This window comes from Misgurnus anguillicaudatus, chromosome 1 (assembly GCF_027580225.2).
Source record: "Misgurnus anguillicaudatus chromosome 1, ASM2758022v2, whole genome shotgun sequence".
Lineage (NCBI taxonomy): Eukaryota > Metazoa > Chordata > Actinopteri > Cypriniformes > Cobitidae > Misgurnus > Misgurnus anguillicaudatus.
In genome coordinates, this window is record NC_073337.2 from 747826 (window position 1) to 767676 (window position 19851).

At 42.4% G+C, this 19851-nt stretch overlaps 1 protein-coding gene across 1 annotated transcript in view; it reads left to right on the top strand.

The window, feature by feature from the left end:
• Positions 1-756: 756 nt before the first annotated feature.
• Positions 757-19851, top strand: part of mical3b (microtubule associated monooxygenase, calponin and LIM domain containing 3b) — a 48275-nt gene continuing 29180 nt past the window's right edge. Inside the window, exons 1-8 of the mRNA XM_073870182.1 lie at positions 757-921; positions 5974-6305; positions 6411-6618; positions 8156-8272; positions 8347-8448; positions 9301-9456; positions 11507-11602; positions 11946-12208. Of these exons, the coding sequence (XP_073726283.1) occupies positions 6045-6305; positions 6411-6618; positions 8156-8272; positions 8347-8448; positions 9301-9456; positions 11507-11602; positions 11946-12208 (1203 nt within the window). The 5' untranslated portion in view covers positions 757-921; positions 5974-6044. The remainder of the gene's footprint in view (positions 922-5973; positions 6306-6410; positions 6619-8155; positions 8273-8346; positions 8449-9300; positions 9457-11506; positions 11603-11945; positions 12209-19851) is intronic.

A 19851-nucleotide genomic window follows, 5' to 3' on the forward strand; every position in this document is an offset into this window, starting at 1 on the left:
TGTTTTCTTTGTTGGTACATGGAAACATGTTTTTGTTTGAATGAGGCATGTTGAATGGTTCATGTTTCTTTTCAATAACAAAAGACTTTAGTTTATATCTCAGGCTGTCATTGCCATTTCATATTATGAAAAGAGGACATTCTCATTCAGGCCTATTAGACAAAAATTTGCATATGTCTCAAATGCAAGAGGAGTCAATAATATTATTGGTCTATTTAGAGAAGGGCCCTTAATTACAGAGGGCACTGAACAAAGTGTGTTTAGGCTCTTGAACGTGTAATAACCACTAGGGGGAGATATTTCACTTAAATCATGGGGATTAAAGATCAAGTATTACATTTAAAAGTGTTGTAGTTCAAGGTCTTGCCTGTCGTTCTTCCACCTCTCCTCTCTCTCTTGGTATGTAATCTCATTATGAAGTCTTTGTGTAAATGGGATTAGATTTAAGGCTGCTCTCTGCAACAACACAGCAACCACTATCCACAAAAAGATCTTTTCTAATACTGACCAGTAAACTTGTCAAGACATGCACTGGTTTGTTTACATGAACAATCTACATTATACATGAAATTGCTTATTAATAAATTCCATTGTTGTGTGCGTGCGCATGTATGCATGCACGTGCATGTGTCTAATATACATGTTTGTCCACAAAGACAATGTTTGTGTTTGTCTGGTTGAAAGTGTTTGTTAAGGAGGAGTCACCAAGTGCCTGGTAGCTCCTTCCTCTGACCTTGGCTATAAAGTGATGGAGAAAGAGGACAGAGCGGGACAGTGTGTGTGTGCGTGCGTGCGCGTGCACAAGTGAGGCAAGGGGGAGCGCGCAGCATTGCAGCTGTAAATGTGACTCCGGTGGCTTTTACATCCACTTGGAAACTTGCCCGAGATGGAGAGCAAAAGATGTCAGCATCATCCAGCACGGTAAATATTACTGGAGGCCACTGAATGTGTTTTGCTATTTGAAAAATGCTTACGCAGACTTCACGTGCTGTGGTTCGCATACAGTATCATGTCACTCTGGTGCAGTGGTGTGGGAAACATTTTTAAGGCAGGTGCAGTGCGATATGGAAAATGCATGAAAGTTTAGGGGAAAGTCTGCATTCGGGTCGTCGCGTTTTGGTGCGCAGTGACACGTGGTAATGTATCTATTTTACTCTATGTAAATAATGACTGTAGTTTAATTAATTGTTTATGCATTAAGATGGCATCATAGTTTACAGTGCAATCGGTGTTTGAATGGCTGCCTAGAGAAGAGGATCGATAGTCTTTCTGCAGCACGCACTTTACGCACTGTAATCCTCTTCCTTTAAACGGTATTTCCTTTAAACCTGTCAATCATTAAATCTCAGAGAAGAGAGTTCATCATACAGGACACACATTCGATGATGATGACGATGATATTGACAAAGTGACAAAGTAGACATAATCATAGACAATATAGAAGGCAAGTTTTACATAGCAAATTTCATACAGAGAGGTCATTTAGAGTGGTTTAGAAATAATTCAAGTAAATCATCAAAGATTAACAAAAGAAAAAAATAGCAATAGGCCTAGGCTACATGTCAAAGAGCTTTACAAATGGATAATTTTAAAATAATAATAAAATACCCAATTCACGTGTAAGTATGGCTTTTTAATTTTAAAATGTATTAAAAAAAGACAGAAATAAAAGAAAAACAGGAAAAATACTTCACTGTTTTGATGTAGTTTGAGTTTTTGTTTTGAGTCACTGGTTGTTCCTCCTTTGCACCTACAGCTGCTTAAAGGTTGGTCTGTTCCACAAGCTGCTTTTTGTAAAGTATTTTTGAGTGACCCACTACACCCTGGACCACGATTAATCGGCACCGATAGTTCATTGGGGGAATAATCGGTTATCTGCAAAAATGCATGACGATAATTTTTCCGAGTTGCATCCCTTGCTTTGTATCATTATAAATTAATTAATTTACTGAATAGATGCTGCATTAGCAGAGAAACAACAGCAGGAACCTGCAGTTTGCCATCAAGGCTAACAGGACTCTAATATTAGTAGTGCCTCAAACTGTTACACAAAAATACACACAGCAAAATCCAACCCAAATGTTTAATGTCATGATTATTACCATCAATTTGCATTAGTTTATATCCAGCTGGTTACTTTTATCCATATTTTAAGTTAATATTGAGAGAAAGTGAACTACTATAAGCCGCTGTTCGCTGCGTTAACATATCCAGCAAATCAAAATCTGATTTCAGTTCTTTTTTATCATCACTGCAATACATCTTTTGTTATTTTGATCAGATAATCATTGTGTTAAAACAAAAGCAAATAAAGTGCAAGACTACACAATTTTACTACTGGGAGTATTTCAGTAACTTAAAAGTGTGTGTGTGGGGAGGGGGTCTATTGTATTTCATGCATTTTGACTTAACAGAGTTAAGAGTTGTATTCCTCATGCTAAACATGGGAAAAGGTTCAAAGAACCATTTGGATTTATGACAGTATTTTTGTGTCAAATGCACTTCTTGGTTTGTAAGTTTCAGAAAGTTTTTTCACTACTAAATGTGGCGTGTAAGCAGTGCAGGAAGTACAATGGAAGTCCTTATATGGGCATTTCACCCAGAATAGCACACATCTTCCAGGAGCTGACACGAAATCAATGTCACCAAAGAAGTGTGTTGTTGTTTATGAGGGAAATTTAAGCTAGTGCAGCTTCCCAAAGAACCCAACATTATGGAAACAACGGATGTAGTTTGTCTATCCATGGTAGAAGCAGAGTTGTGCAAGTGTGTTTGTTAACATTGGATTTCGTTAAAATTGGGCGGCCCCAGTAATAAACACCCGGTCATGAGTTGCAGGCAGTAAGTAAAACTGCAGCGTCTGCTTATTTTTCTTATTACTTAATTACTGAAATAACGACTTTTAAAGAGAACCAAAGCTTTAAATACAAAAAGAATCATTTCAGTAATTTAAATTGGTGGTCGTCTTCCTCAATAAGTATAAACTTAATTTTGCTAGTCAGTTAATCTGACGTAATAAAAAAACAAACAAATTTAATGTGTTAAGTTAAAGTAACATAAAAATATATGTTGATATGATATCATGTTTTTACAGTGTGTAAAGAAACATGCAAAGCCTTCAACGTTACTGCTCAACACTACATCTGTGATGGTGAGGAAATGTTCATAATGATTAATAAACTTGTAATTATTCTGGTCTTTAATGTTTGCAGCTGCTTTACAAAAAGTTATACAACATTTTAAAACTTGTCTATTATTGCCAATAAATTGTGCAGGCCTAGTACATTCTGTGAAAATATAACCTTGATATCTTTAATATTGCCTAAAAGGTCAAATATGGAATTCAGTGTGAAATCAAACTTGATCCACGTTATAATTAGATTGTGAGACTTTAGCCTGGATTTCACACACAGGGTAATGTATTTTCTTTTTGGGTTGAGTTATTTTTATTTGCTTCATGCTTATATAAAATGTCAGTGGTTTGTCCTAATTTATTTGAGAGTTAAGTAAACCTGTGTATGTGTGTGAGCATATACATTGAATCATCTGGCTGCCATCCAGCAACATCGGGTGTCTGTATTGTACTAGGTGCATGTACACTCCCCTAAAGGATTATTAGGAACACCATACTAATATTGTGTTTGCCCCCTTTCGCCTTCCGAACTGCCTTAATTCTACGTGGCATTGATTCAACAAGGTGCTGAAAGCATTCTTTAGAAATGTTGACCCATAATGATAGGATAGCATCTTGCAGTTGATGGAGATTTGTGGGATGCACATCCAGGGCACGAAGCTCCCGTTCCACCACATCCCAAAGATGCTCTATTGGGTTGAGATCTGGTGACTGTGGGGGGCCATTTTAGTAAAGTGAACTCATTTCCATGTTCAAGAAACCAATTTGAAATGATTTGAGCTTTGTGACATGGTGCATTACCCTGCTGGAAGTAGCCATCACAGGATGGGTTCACGGTGGTCTTAAAGGATGGACATGGTCAGAAACAATGCCCAGGTAGGCTGTGGCATTTAAATGATGCCCAATTGGCACTAAGGGGTCTAAAGTTTGCCAAGAAAACATCCCCCACACCATTACACCACCACCACCAGCCTGCACAGTGGTAACAAGGCATGATGGATCCATGTTCTTATTCTGTTCACGCCAAATTCTGACTCTACCATCTAAATGTCTTAACAGAAAATCGAGACTCATCAGACCAGGCAACATTTTTCCAGTCTTCAACTGTCCAATTTCCGTGAGCTTGTGCAAATTGTAGCCTCTTTTTCCTATTCATAGTGAAGGTGAGTGGTACCCGGTGGGGTCTTCTGCTGTTGTAGCCCATCTGCCTCAAGGTTGTGGCTTCACAAATGCTTTGCTGCATACCTCGGTTGTAACGAGTGGTTATTTCAGTTATAGTTGCTCTTCTATCAGCTTGAATCAGTCAGCTCTTTCTCCTCTGACCTCTAGCATCAACAAGACATTTTCGCCCACAGGACTACCATATACTGGATGTTTTCCCTTTTCACACCATTCTTTGTAAACCCTAGAAATGGGTGTGCGTGAGAATTCTAGTAACTGAGCAGATTGTGAAATACTCAGACCGGCCATCTGGCACCAACAACCATGCTACGCTCAAAATTTCTTAAATCACCTTTCTTTCCCATTCTGACATTCAGTTTGGAGTTCAGGAGATTGTCTTGACCAGGACCACACCCCTAAATGCATTGAAGCAACTGCCATGTGATTGGTTGATTAAATATTTGCATTAATGAGAAATTGAACAGGTGTTCCTAATAATCCTTTAGGTGAGTGTATATAAGCAGTTAAAAAAGAAAGATAATTGTCACCTTGGCTTACACCTAATCTCCTTTTCTTTCCCAGTGGGTGGCATTCCTTTAAGGGTTAATACCAGACTTATACTTCTTCAGGCACCCTTCATGCCCTGTGTGTGCTTTAGTGAGTTTACATGCAGTGCCCATGAATCCAGTGAAATTATGTAGTAGTATTGGGACCTTTCCTCTTATTAGTGGATCACAAACTATAAATCTTCACAATATTTTGTCCATACATATACTTAAATACATCCATACATTCTGAATATAAAATATATATTTATATATTGTATATTTGTTTGTTTGCTGAACACTGATACTTCACTAATGCATATAATAGGCCATTTTATTTACAATGAGTATTTATTAGGTCAAGCTATTTATTATGGCTGGCATGCACCACTGAAGAAATACGCTGAATACATTAAGACATTAACATTATGTTGTTCTTTTTGGTAATGTGTGCAATGAAGTGGTTTGCTGAAACCTGACACTACAGGGCACTGCAAACCACACCCCTTTTATCCAACAGCCAATCAGAGTGACACATTTAATGCTGGGTCACCCGCTGTGTAGCTTCTGCAGCGTACAGGTGCTGTGAAAGGTATTATAGGTCCTTTGGGTTATGAGGAATTTGTTTACTCATATTGCACCTGTAGGTAACAACATAGTATAATTCAGTTCAGTTCTTTACCTTTCATGTCCTTGACCATTATATTAATTAAACAAATAGGTATTGTTCTTCAGCATGATTAGTGTATTCACAATATAGCACAGCCTGGTTTACATTAATAGATTTTGAAACAGATGGAAGACACCTGCATGTAGTAAGCAGTCTGCCAAATAAAATTTACAGTGCTTTCAAGGTATGCATTTGATCAGTTTGTGTGTTCCCTGGGATTCAAACCCTAGACACTAATACACTACCAAGTGTGCTCCAGAAACTAATTTTATTTTAGTAAATTCAATAAATGGCCTCCCGATGTTTATTGTACATTACTGCAGATTTTTGACTGAAGAATGCATCAAAATTATATTCATGGTTACCAATCACATGACACAGATGCTGTTCACTTATAGGTTTGAATATTTCTGCAATATTGTATTGTTTGACAAGTATGACAGTCTTTCTTTCCATTTTTCCAGATGTCCCGTGTCTGGAGTTTTCCAGAGATGAACTGACTCATGTGTGGGTCAGTAGGGTCTGATGAGGAGATATGGGAGACGGACAGTCAGAGATGTGTAAAGCGCACACCCTGTTCGATGCCTTTGTGCTGGCCGCCACGTGCAGGGAAACTCTTAAGGCGTTTGAAGAACTGTGCAAAGAACTCAATCTTAATTCGAGTGGGCAGCCTCAGTTCTACCACACACTGAGAAACAAACTGCACTACTGGAAAGCCAAAGCATTATGGGCCAAACTGGACAAACGTGCCAGCCAAAAAGAGTACATGAGAGGCCATGCATGCGCTAACACCACGGTACAAACATAGTTGCACCCAAAATCCATTGCGGCAGTCAAACTTCCCTATTTAAAACTGTTGCAATGTGAATGCAAGTCTGAGGTTTGTTTTGTTTGTGTTCAGTGTTTGATCATAGGAGCGGGGCCATGTGGATTGAGGACAGCTATAGAGTTGGGTTTCTTGGGTGCTCGAGTGGTTCTGGTGGAAAAGAGAGACGCTTTCTCGAGAAACAACGTACTGCACCTCTGGCCCTTCACCATTCAGGACCTTCGTGGTCTCGGAGCCAAAAAGTTTTATGGAAAGTTCTGTGCTGGAGCCATAGACCATATCAGTGAGTGAACCAGATAGTAATTATTATTAAAAAACAGTAAAATTACAGATTTTTTACAGACGCTAGCACACATTTCTCAATACTTAGGTCACTTTTGCAAAACTCTTCACACAGTTCTCCTAACTAACTTTCAGCTTGTCAAAGCGTTCAAAATGCACTACAACTACAAAAACACTTTATTCAGGTCTCAAATCAACTCATTCTTAACAGAACACTAGCAAAGGTTGACAGCCGACAAACACACTTTGTCACCCACAAAACAATGACCTAAACAACACTAACAACATGTAGCATTACACAATGTTTTCTTGTGTAAAACAAGGACGCATCTCTGTTTATAATTCACTGCAATATATGTTACTGAAATGAATCAGACATGATGCAGAATTCGTCAACATTTTATGTAGTATATTTTTTTCCACTGCATAATTCCAAAATGCAAAACTCTTCACACAGTTCTCCTAACCAGCTTTCAGCTTGGCAAAGCAGTTAATTTCACATTCAAAATGCACTACAACTGCCAAAACACTTTATTCAGGTCTCAAATCATCTCATTCTTTCAGAGCACTAGCAAAGGTTGACAGCCGACAAACACACTTTGTAACCCACAAAACAATGACCTAAAAAACACTAACAACATGTAGCATTATTCAATGTTTTCTCTGTTTATAATTCACTGCAATATATGTTTACTGGAATTAATCAGACATGATGCAGAATTCTTCAATATTTTATGTAGTTTATTTTTAGTTTTTTGTAAAATACAAGAATTTGTATACACACCATCCACTGATACAGATACAATAGTAAAGCTAATCTACTCGGTCTTCTCCATTTGTTCAATTGTTTTTATAGCATTTCTTTTTAAGATTTAAAATATATTTCATTAAAATATTACTGTAGAAATTAAGCAAATTGCTGTCGTATTCAGTATAGTTTAACAGTTTTGAAAACAGTATGTAAGCATGTGCAAATTGGCCTGTATGTACAAAGAGTTTTGGCAGTTGCTGTTTCTGAGTGAGAAAAGAATTCATGAAATTTGAGAGATGTAGTCATTGAATGCACTTTGTGCAAAAGCAATGATCCTCAGTTTAGCCCACATCAACTTCTGTTGTGCTCACTGTGTGAAGAGTTGTGCAAAAGTGACCTAAGTATTGAGAAATGTGTCCTAGCATCTGTAAAAAACTGTAAAATACTACTGTCCTTTTGGATTTTTCACATTAAGGAAGCAAGTTTTGGAAGAAGTTTAATGGAGACATGTTTTGTAAACTTCCCCTTATTTTTTTTCTATCTGATTAACAAAGCAATTTAGAATGTTGTTATCGCTTATAATTTTTTTGGTATATATTTTCTGTTGTCTAATGTTCTGTTTGTTTGTTTTTTTGCTTGTTTGATACTATATTAGTAAATCTTTATTAATTAATGAAACTCTATGAATAAACTATAAAATGGGAAGCAATAGTGGTTTGTGAATGTTGTTTTATGTTGTTTTTAAGGATATTAATATTACATTTGACCAGCATCTGTATATTTGTAGGTATTCGACAGCTGCAGCTGATGCTTTTAAAAGTTGCCTTGTTATTGGGTGTTGAGATTCATGTGAATGTGGAGTTCAAACATCTGTTGGAACCTCCAGAGAATCAGGACGACCAAAGTAAGACCATGATCAAAATACAATTGCATTAGGGAATCCCAAATATTTTTAACTTCAATTTTTATCCTGTTCAGGGCTTGGTTGGAGAGCAGAGGTAAACCCTCAGTCTCATCCGGTCAGACAGGTGGAGTTTGACGTGGTTATCGGAGCAGATGGGAGAAGAAACACTTTACCAGGTAACAGCATCAATCTTGCTAGGGTTTATTGTAGTCACAGATTAGAGATGATCAGAAATTGATTTTAGTCAGTGTGTGTTTATTTGAACTTGTTTTGTTCATGATGACAGTATGTTCTGTTATATCAGCTTTAGTGTCGTATTCTGCTTGTTTTTTCTGCTCTTCCTCTTTTCTTCACATTCTGTCTCACATTTACACACAAAGACCAGAAATGTTTTTGTGCTTGTGCTGGGATATGAGTCATAGGAAATGACAGGATTCAAATTGTGGTTATTAATACAGGCACAGGCTTAAAAAAGAAATGTTATGTAGTTGTAAGGCTTAAAGATTATAAGTTTTATGAAAAAATGAAATATGTATCGGATACCTTGTTCTGTGATGTCATATCAATAAGTTTATTATTAATCTGAAGCAAATAGCAGAATATGTCATATTAATATATAATATTTTTGTAACGCTTTATAAAATGTTTTTATTAACAAATTTAATGCATGTAAGTTAACCAACAAGAACTAACAATGAACAACACTCTCTTTCTTAATGTAAATTTCAGCATTTACCAAAACATTTTTTTAATCAAAAGCTGAAGCAACAAGAAATCAAGAGCTGTGAACTTGCAAATGAGTAACATGTAGACGTAAAGTAAAGAAGAGGTGACGAGTCAGACCCAAGTAATGAGACAAATCACATGCTGCCAGCATTGTGTTTCACAGTCAGCTATAACAAGACAGTTCCTCAATTGTAATTTTACACAGCTTAGATGTCCTCACAAAATGAATGCTTTTCCTTTGTTTTTAAACTGCTCGGAAACTCAGGGTATGTTTGATTCGTCTCTTCGTGTTTGTCTTGTAGGGTTTCGCAGGAAGGAGTTTCGAGGGAAACTGGCTATTGCCATCACTGCAAATTTCATCAATCGTAACACAACCGCTGAGGCTAAAGTAGAGGAGATCAGCGGAGTGGCCTTTATCTTCAACCAGAGATTCTTCCAAGACCTACGCAAAGCCACAGGTACTGATTTGTTTTAGCACTGAGTGTGTTCACAGCTAAAATACATTTATTTTGCATATATTGTTCTTAATAATGATTCTAACAACAATTGGGAAACAGTTTTCTTTTTGTTATACAGTATATAGTATATTTAAAGAGCCAGTAAGATGCAAATTTTAAGCGTCCTATCACTGTTTATAAGTCCCGGAGAAAAGGTTTAAATGCATGCAGGTCAAAAAACACTGTAGTTTTCTCAAAATATAAATTTAAAATTACCACATTTCTCAGAGATCCCCAAACTATTCGTGTGAAGCCGTTCAACGACTCAGTCTGCCTAAACCCCACCTTTCAGTAGCCTAATCTGCTCTGATTGGTCAACTGACACAGTCTCCGCACAGATCAGTGGCACAGACCAACAATAGTGCAACATGTATTGACCTAGTGCTTACATGATTTACCGAGATATGTTAATTAAAAGTTATATGTTTGTGTAACTCATTGTCGTCTCCTTCATACTCCTAAACACGTGACAGAAGAACGGACCTAAACAACATGAATTCTCCAGAGGACTACTTACTCTTCCACCAAAATGGGCATCCTCTGGAGGAACATATGAGTTTCTGGACATGACTTATCTGGTGGGCTGGGGTGATGCGATGCTGAGCGCATGCTTTTAGATGGGGCTGGATGATCATTTATTTATGATAATTTCCCCTGATTGATGCCATTTATCCCATATGAATTTCCTAAATTATGTTTTCCAATTGAATGGCTTTAATTTGAAGTTAATATTGTTAAAAAGGACATAGTCATCATCCAATTCCATTCCGAAACCAGTGCCAACAGTAAAATATGGTGGTGGTAGTGTAATGGTCTGGGAATGCAACCATGGATTCAGCTGTCTACCAAAAAATCCTGAAGGACAATGACCAGCCATCTGTTGGTGACCTCAAGCTGAAGCGAACTTGGGTTCTGCAGCAGGACAATGATCCAAAACACACCAGCAAGTCCACCTCAGAATGGCTGAAGAAAAACAAATTGAAGACTTTGGAGTGGCCTAGTTAAAGTCCTTTGCCCGGTTGCATGAAAGTCCTTAAGCTAAGAAATTTCTTAGATGTAAGGTTAAGGGTACCCTTAATAAAAAATGGGTTGCAAGAAAAACCTTAAGTGTTCACTTTGGGAAGCATAAGGCTGTTAATAAGTATTTACCCTTAAATGCTAAAGTATTACCTTAAGTTCTGCTATGCGTCCTTAGTACCCATTTTTCCTTAAAAAAGAGACTATAAGAGGTCCCTTAACATCACATGTAATGTCTGACTTTCTGGTTATTTAAGAAAAGGAAGTATCAACTCGCATTTCTAACGATCAAAATAATCCCTTAGACAAAATCGCTTTTATTTATGCGCATTTATTAGGTGAATAACGCTTTGATCGTCAGTCAATCCAACGTGCTTCAAGTTTTAGTTACTTTAAGGCTTTATACATGCAGTACTTTACAGTCTGTTTATTTGCGACATTTCATTGTACACAAATCCGCCTTCTGTTGAGCTGCATGCGTTGATTTATTTACGCCGTGAAATTTCGTAACTATAGCAATTTTTATCCCTTAGGAAAACCCTCACTTAAGGAGTTTCATGCAACCGGGCACTGACCTAAATCCTATTGGTTCATGCTCAAAAACACTCCAATGTGGCTGAATTCCAGCAATTCTGCAAAGATGAGTGGACCAAAATTCCTCCACAGTGCTGTAATAGACTCATTGCAAGTTATCGCAAACGCTTGATTGCAGTTGTTGCTGCTATGGGTGCCCAACCAGTTATTAGGTTTAGGGGGCAAACACTTTTTTCACACAGGGCCATGTATGTGTGACAAATATACAAAACATAAGAAATCTGGAGGTGGGCTAACACTTTTTAACACCACTGTGTGTATATAATATAAATATATATATATACAGTATATATAAGTATATGCAACTTGTGATTTTAATAGTACTGCATCATTTGTTTTTGAGAATTTACAAAAAAAAATGTAATGAGTGTTTGTTGACCTTGTGCTGTCTTTATCTCAGGAATTGATCTGGAGAATATTGTATATTACAAAGATGACACTCACTACTTTGTCATGACAGCCAAAAAACAAAGTCTTCTGGATAAAGGAGTGATACTGCATGTGAGTTATCACATTACAAACACATGGATACATGTGTGTTTGCATGTACATACTGTTGTGCTCATAAGTGTACATACCCTGACAGAATTTATGTTTTTTTTTTGCCATTTTTCAGGAAATATGAATGATAACACAAAAAAATTTCTTTCACTCATGCTAAGTGTTTGGCTGAAGCCATTGATTATCAGTCAACTGTGTTTACTCTTTGTACATGATATCGACAACAGAAACTTCCCAAATTCTCAGAAAATGGCCAAGAAATCATAAATTCTGCCAGGGTATGTAAACTTATGAGCACAACTGTAATATGGATACATTTACATGTTAACCGTTTGCGTTGCATGATTATACAGACACAGAGACGTTACTGTCCAGGAAGAATGTGGACCAGAATGCACTTCTCTCCTATGCTCGTGAAGCGGCTGACTTCTCGACAAATCAGCAGCTTCCTACCTTGGATTTTGCCATCAACCACTATGGGCAGCCAGATGTGGCCATGTTTGACTTCACCTGCATGTACGCATCTGAAAACGCGGCATTAGTGCGACAGCGTAGGGGACACCCGCTGCTGGTTGCTTTGGTTGGAGACAGTTTACTGGAGGTGAGAGAAAGAGTTAGATAAACATTTCTAAACATTCCTAAAATTAGATAAATTAACCCTAGAAACAAATCCTAAATACTGCTACTGTAGTTTTCCTAGCGGTCACTGGGCAGCTTTTTGGGCATTAATGAGTTAAGGTTCTTTAAAGGTACATAAAACACACTGCTTGTCATGATCCTGCCAGTCTGTTATAGTTATTCATAGTAATTCATGGTCATGTGGCAGGATTGTGGCGGTACCCATGTTTTGTGTGACAGCACATGGCCTTTTTTTTTGGGTAGTGTGCTGCCGTGTCTTGTCTTTGTCCCCGCCCCTTGTCTCCTCGTTAAATATTCATTATTAGTTAACTCCCCGCACCTGAACTTCCCTTGTTATCTTGTTTAGTTTCCCTTATTTAAGTGTGTCTTGTCCTGTGCTGAATCATTTTGTATCATTTGTGTGTTCTGGTTCTATTTCGTTTCTTCTGACCGCCAGAGGCGGTGCTTACAGCACATGGATGTCCATCACACGAACGTGCAGGTCGAGTATTAGTAACAACAAAGTCACCTGTGACATGGTTGACGTCATCGATGTGCCCCGGCACAAAAGAGAAGTCAACCCAGGAAGTGACCTCTTGCATCTTCTCGCAATTGAAGCAGGATCGAAGTTGGACTAAGACGCTGAAGTTTCGCTACCCGTAGAGGTTGGAGCTTTAACCAACTGGTTTACCCTCCTAGAGACTGCGTTAGTCTAGCCATAATTCTTTAAAAACCGGCGCTGAGTGGCCTCGCTCAGAGGGAATATTGAGCCCAGCGTGGCGGCGTTTCTCGCCGCGAACTCGCGGGTGACTATTTTCCACGGTCAGCTCCGGTTCATCTAAGGTAAGTCATTAGTTAAGATTTAGTTGTATATTTTGCTGCTGTCAACGTGTGTCGCCAAACGGTGTTCTCGCCGTGAACAGTTGTTTTTTTTTCAGTTACCGGCAAACACGCCATTTCAGTTGTTATGGAGACGTTTAAAATCAGAGCGTAATCTTCGCAATGAAATTAGACAACGCTAATTTTCTGACAGAGAATCTATTGAGATAGTTTACAGATTGTAATCAAGTGTCTTGTTTTGTTTATTTATTAATTTATTATTATTATTATTATTTTTAACTTAAGCAGCAATACAGCAGTCTACTTAAAGCCAGGGTGTACTCGCCGGTGGCTACTGTATTGTATAATTAACCAGCCTGGTGTTGACCCGCCTAGCTGACCAAGTGTAGCAGCAATCAATATGCTGCATATGTATTCGTCCTGTGTGGGATGTAAGGCCCCCCTCGAACCAGAGGACGGCCACACAGAATGTCCCTCTTGCCTGGGTATTGAACATTTGAGGCAGGGGTTAACGGAACAGGCCTGCATGAACTCGCTGAAACCCCACCAGATAGGCAAGCTGATCTGCCATCGCTATCATCATCATCAACAGGCAAAGCGCAGGACGAACTATCCATCAGAGCCTCAGAGAGTTTTGAGCTTGGTGAACCTGAGCCACAGACATCTCATTCACATGACTCTCAGACTGGCTCCCAGGTCACAAGTCAGAGTACAACGGCGGCATCAGAGGCTGGTCAAGCGTCAGTTCAGCCAGTCTTAAAGGCCGCATTAGCCCGTTTGGGACAGGATACAACACCAGCAGCTGTGCCTAAGCAGAATGCTTTTTTTAGAGGTTCCACACAGCCCTCCACATGGGTAATGCCAACCTCAGCCCCGTATATTGAAGAGCTGCAGAGATGTTGGGCAGATCCTAGACAGCTTTCCCATCTCCCCAGGGACTGCAGAGTACTGGCAGCCATGCAGGACGCACCCATATATGGTCTTCAGAACATGCCGAACATAGAACCACCAGTAGCAGCACTAGTGCTATCTCCCAATGAAGCTTTAAGACCTGACGCCCGTTGCCCCCGTGCACAGTGCCGTGTCACGGATGACTTAATTGTAAGAAGCTATTCGGCAGCACGTATGGGACGCATTGGAAATTCAATGTCACACCTGATGCTGGCCCTTACCGAGACGTTGCAAGGGACAGACCAGACATCGTCTCAGGAACTGTGTGATACGTCACTCCAGGCCCTCGCCTATATGACCGGAGAACTCGGTAGACTGATGTCATATTTAACCCTAGCCCGCCACCAGATATGGCTAGCCCAGTCCCCGCTGGCAGAGCCCGACAGAAGAGTCCTTCGCTCCCTCCCTGTTCTCCCAGGGGAGTTGTTTGGTCAGGCCGCACAACAGGCCCTGGATAGAAGCACACAGGTAGTACAGGCAAGACAGCAGTTTGCCAGTCTCCGCCGGGGGAGCCAGCTAAGACACAGGGCTCCAACCTCGAGGGGGCCACCGCCCGCACTCGCATCGTGGCCAGTTACCCGTCAGGAGTCATGACGCACAGATGGGTTTCGTCGCCCTACCACTTCCAGGACTCGCGGCTCTACACAGGATAACCGAGCCGAGACTCGTCACCCCCCTAGAGACCAGAGAAGGCGGACGGGCAGACGGTGACAACATAACAGCGGCGGTCGGACGTTTTTCCAGCCAGCAGCTCGAACACTAGAAAGCGATAACACCAGACCCCTGGGTGCTGGCAACTCTGTCAAGGGGCTACAACATCCAATTTCAACCACGACCGCCAAGATTCCGAGGGGTCAAAGACACCATCGTGAGCCACCCAGGGAAGGCCCTAGCCCTAAGACAAGAGATCAACGCTCTCTTAGAAAAAGGGGCCATTACACTAATCGACAGGCAGACACAGGACGGTGGGTTCTATTCAACATACTTCATAATTCCCAAGAAAGATGGCGGTCTTCGACCGATTCTAGACCTAAGACCTCTCAATACCAACCTCAAGGTCCTAAAATTTCATATGTTGCGCACTGTAGATGTTCTCCAGAGCATTCAGGAGGGAGACTGGTTTACAACCATCGATCTAAAGGATGCTTATTTCCATGTTCCGATTGTACCACATCACAGGCAGTTTCTTCGGTTTGCCTTCGAAGGACAGGCATACCAGTTTTGCGTCCTACCATTTGGCATAGCGCTAGCACCGCGTGTGTTCACCAGGTGTATAGCAGCAGCGTTGGGGCCATTACAGGCACGGGGCATGCGGATTCTACCCTACCTCGACGATTGGCTGATCTGCTCACAGTCGGAGGCTCAGGCCTGCATGGAGGCTGCCGCAGTGGTTGCGCATGTCTCAGAGCTGGGGCTCAAGGTCAACCACCAGAAGAGCTCTTTGGTACCCAGCCAAGAGACAGTGTTCTTGGGCATACAGTTAGATTCGCGGACAATGAGAATAACCCCTTCCCAGAGAAGGGGCAGGTTACTGACTCTAAGAACATTCCAGCAGTTAATGGGCATGCTCACTGCTGTCTCATCCCTGGTCCCACTGGGGCTTTTAACACTACGCCCACTTCAGAGGTGGCTGAACGACCGCCACCTTCATTCTGCACGGCATGTACACAAACTAGTGAGGGCCACGCACAGCTGCCGACGGCTCCTCCGGCCATGGAGGATGAGGGAGTACCTGATGTAGGGGGTTCCCTTAGGCTCTATCCCTTCCAGGAGGGAGGTCATTACCACAGATGCTTCCCAAGAAGGATGGGGTGCAGTTTGGCAGTGCAGGACAGTCAGAGGCTGCTGGAGTCCGCTACAGCAATAACAGCACATAAATGTGTTGGAACTACAGGCAGTATTTTTTGGCCTACAACACTTTCTCCCGGAAGTGGCAGGCAGACACGTACTGGTGAGGACAGACAATACAACAGTGGTGTACTACATCAACCACCAGGGAGGCACCAGATCCCTGCAGTGCTTGAAGATAGCCCAGCAGCTCTTGCCGTGGGCCCATCAACACCTTGCCAGTCTGCGAGCTATGTATTTACCAGGCATTTCCAACAGAGCCGCAGATCTCCTGTCCTGCCAGAACCCTGACCTAGGGGAATGGAGACTCCACCCAGTGGTAGTACAAACCATCTGGGAGCATTATGGCAGGGCAGAGGTGGACCTCTTCGCCAGTCAGGACTCAACACACTGCCCCCTCTGGTTCAGCCTCTCCGGCCCAAGCCCTCTGGGCCAGGACGCACTGGCAAATGCATGGCCAAGATGAAGGCTTTATGCATTTCCCCCTCTACCATTAAGTCTGCACACCCTGCACAGGATTATATTCAAACACCACGACACATTAATGATCAGTGGCCAGGGAGAGTTTGGTTTCCGATGTTGCTGCGGCTACTGGACAGAGAACCCTGGTGCCTTCCAGTGAGGAAGTGCAGTTCCTTCAGGCACTTTTTGACAAAGGACTTGCATCTTCCACCATCAAGGTGTACACAGCTGCCATCTCAGCGCAGCACAGCAGAGTCGAAGGGAGCACGGTAGGATAACATGTCTTGGTGACCCGTTTTCTGAAGGGCACTCTCCGATTGAGACCCCCCCAACGAAGCCAGGTTACCCCAGTGGGATCTCCCTCTGGTGCTGCAGGCTCTCTGCAGAGCACCATTTGAACCGTTGAGGACGACAGACATAAACTGGCTCGCCTTGAAGACAGCCTTTCTCCTAGCCATAACGTCAGCTAAGCGAGTCGGGGGAACTGCATGCACTCTCAGTCAGCAATGATTGCCTGCAGTGGCATTCCGGAGACGGCGGAGTCACGCTATGGCCAAACCCCTCCTTCCTTCCAAAGACCCTCTCTTCTACATTTACCAACCAGCCACTTAGCCTGCCAGCTTTCAAGTCAGCCCAAAAAGAGGGGTCAGACCTGAGGGCAGAGTTTTTATGCCCGGTGCGCGCCCTCAGGATATACATCGAGAGAACGGAGGGATTCCGCCAGTGTGATGCCCTGTTTATCTGCCACACAGGGCCAAAGAGGGGTCAGGCACTCTCCAAGCAGAGATTGTCTAGGTGGATAGTGGAGGCTATCCAGCATGCCTACAGGCAGGGTGGCTCCCCAAACCCTCAGCCAGTCCGAGCACACTCCACAAGGAGTGTAGCAACTTCATGGGCATCACGGAGAGGCGTGCCCCTTTCTGACATATGCAGAGCAGCCTCCTGGACATCAAGCTGCACTTTTACAAGGTTCTACAGGGTCAATGTGGTCCCCCATAACCCCCTGACAACAGTAATACTCCCGAGCCCGTCACAGCATCTCTAGATGGGTAAGCACTCCTCATGACTTTGTAGGTACTAGTCATCCATGTGCTGTAAGCACCGCCTCTGACGGTCAGAAGAAACGAAATAGAACGAAGGTTATGCAGATAACCACTATGAGTTTCGAATGACCGCCAGAGCTTGGCTGTCACTCGGAGTGAACACGAGAAGATAGCCAAGAGGTCACTTCCTGGGTTGACTTCTCTTTTGTGCCGGGGCACATCGATGACGTCAACCATGTCACAGGTGACTTTGTTGTTACTAATACTCGACCTCCACGTTCGTGTGATGGACATCCATGTGCTGTAAGCACCGCCTCTGGCGGTCATCCGAAACTCATAGAGCCGTGGTTATGACGTCACGTCGTGACAGACGAATTGGGAACTCGCTTAGAGAGACCAATCTGCTTCGTATACTACTAAACCGCCAATGAACTTGGCATTGAGATATTTGCATAATGCTGGCGCCGCCCAGCCAGGTGCCTTTATAAGCAGCAGGTGCAAATATGGAAATTAGCTTTTTCGCTTCGAAAGCCGGCATTATCTGCTACTGAGAAGCTACTTGCTCTTCTGGGAACGGTTGCTGAAGTTGATTGACAAGCAGTACTAACACAGCGGACGCTCGCTGTATTCCACTGCTCTGCATATTTTTTGTTTTGAGTTTAGTGTGTGCATTGCCTCTCCCTGTGCGCATCATCAGCTGAGCACCTAAAGAGTGATTTCCCTAATAGAGTGATACGTGAGAGCCCTGTGTCTTTTTAAAGACAGCCACTCTCACGTATATTCGGAGATCAGCATCCCTTTCAGGATTGCTTTTCGTTCGTGCGATCTTGGATGCAAGAGGTATAAGGGTTCCAGTGATGGTCACGAGCGCTGTCTTCGTGCTTAGGCATCAAGCACTCCGAGGCTGCGTTCGTGGAGAGTTTGGTCTCTCTGTGAGAGCATAACCCTCTTGGATTGCGGAGACGACTGACGTTTCTACGGGAATGCTCTCTGCGCCTTTGCAGTGCTGACGCCGCCATGGGGCGGCTGTCAAGCGCTCGCAGGACGCTCTTCGCATCACTACGCTGAGTAGCTCCACCTACCGGCCTTCTCATCCTCAGCCGGTTGAGGCTCCGGTGGAGACTGCAGAGTCGTGTTCTACGATTTCTGCCAAATCCATTGGACCTCCTTCTGGTCCCGTCCCTTCTGCAGCATCAGAGGGGTGTCCATTTTTTCCTCCGAGGCGCAGTCGTCCCGGAGATGGCGGCCGTGCCCGCTCGAGCTTTCACCCCTCACCTCCCGAGGGCAGCCTCAGCGTGGATGCGTTGGCACACAGCTGGCCACGGGGGATGCACAAATACGCATTCCTTCCAGTGAGCTTAATTGCACAGACACTGTGCAAAGTCAGGCAGGACGAGGAGAGCCTTTTATTAATCGTCCATACTGGACGACCAGGAATTGGTTTTCATAGTTAATGCTCCTCGTGACAGCCCTCCCTGGCGGATTCCCCTGAGCAAGGACTTTCTTTCTCAAGGAAGGGGCACATTTTGCACTCGCGCCCTGACCTGTGGGATCTGCATGTATGGTCGTTGAGCGCGCGCAAGGTTTAGGTGATTTATCGCAAGCGGTGTCTAACACCATCGACGCAGTTCGAGCAGCGTCCACAAGACGGGCTTACGCGCTTAATGAAACCTTTTTCGTCACATGGTGCTCTTCACAACGTTATATTGTAGCTATATTGTAGTGTATATTGTAGCTACACCACCCCCTCTCCCCTTTAATCGAGGTTCGTGTTTATAATAATAGTCTTGTGGGGTGGATTCGTTTAAACTAATGTAGTTGTCTGCTTTAAGCCAGGTTTCTGTTAAACAGAGTGCATCTAAGTTTTGGTCTGTAATTATTTCATTGACAATAGGTTCTTTATTGGTAAGCGATCTAATGTTAAGAAGGCCAAATTTTAACATTCGAGGTTCATCTGTTAATGTATTGTTTTCTAATTTTATATTAATCAGATTTGTACCAGATGTGGCAAGCGGTGCTCTGTATTTATTTGTTCGGGGAACAGATACAGTTGAAATGTGTTGATATTCTGGTAAGATTGACTCGAAGTGTTGGGATATAAGTGATCTTGACATATCACGGCAGCTAACAGATGGACGGTTAAGCCGATCCGTCTGTTTCCTGACCTGTACCCTGGATAGTCAGACTGTATTAGAAGTAAGACTATTGGTCAGATTTATAGAGAGAATTGCCCTTCCTTCCTGAGACGGATGGAGGCCATCTCTCTTTAGCAGGTCAGGTCTCCCCCGGAAATGCTTCCAATTGTCTATAAACCCTACGTTATGCTGAGGGCACCATTTTGACATCCAGTCGTGAAGAGACAATAATCTACTGTCGGCGTGAATAATAAATTTTAGAAAACTTGCGCTTAGCATTAGCCAGCACTTTAAGTTTTGATCTAATGTCTGAAGACCTGGCTCCCGGTATATAATCGACTATGGTG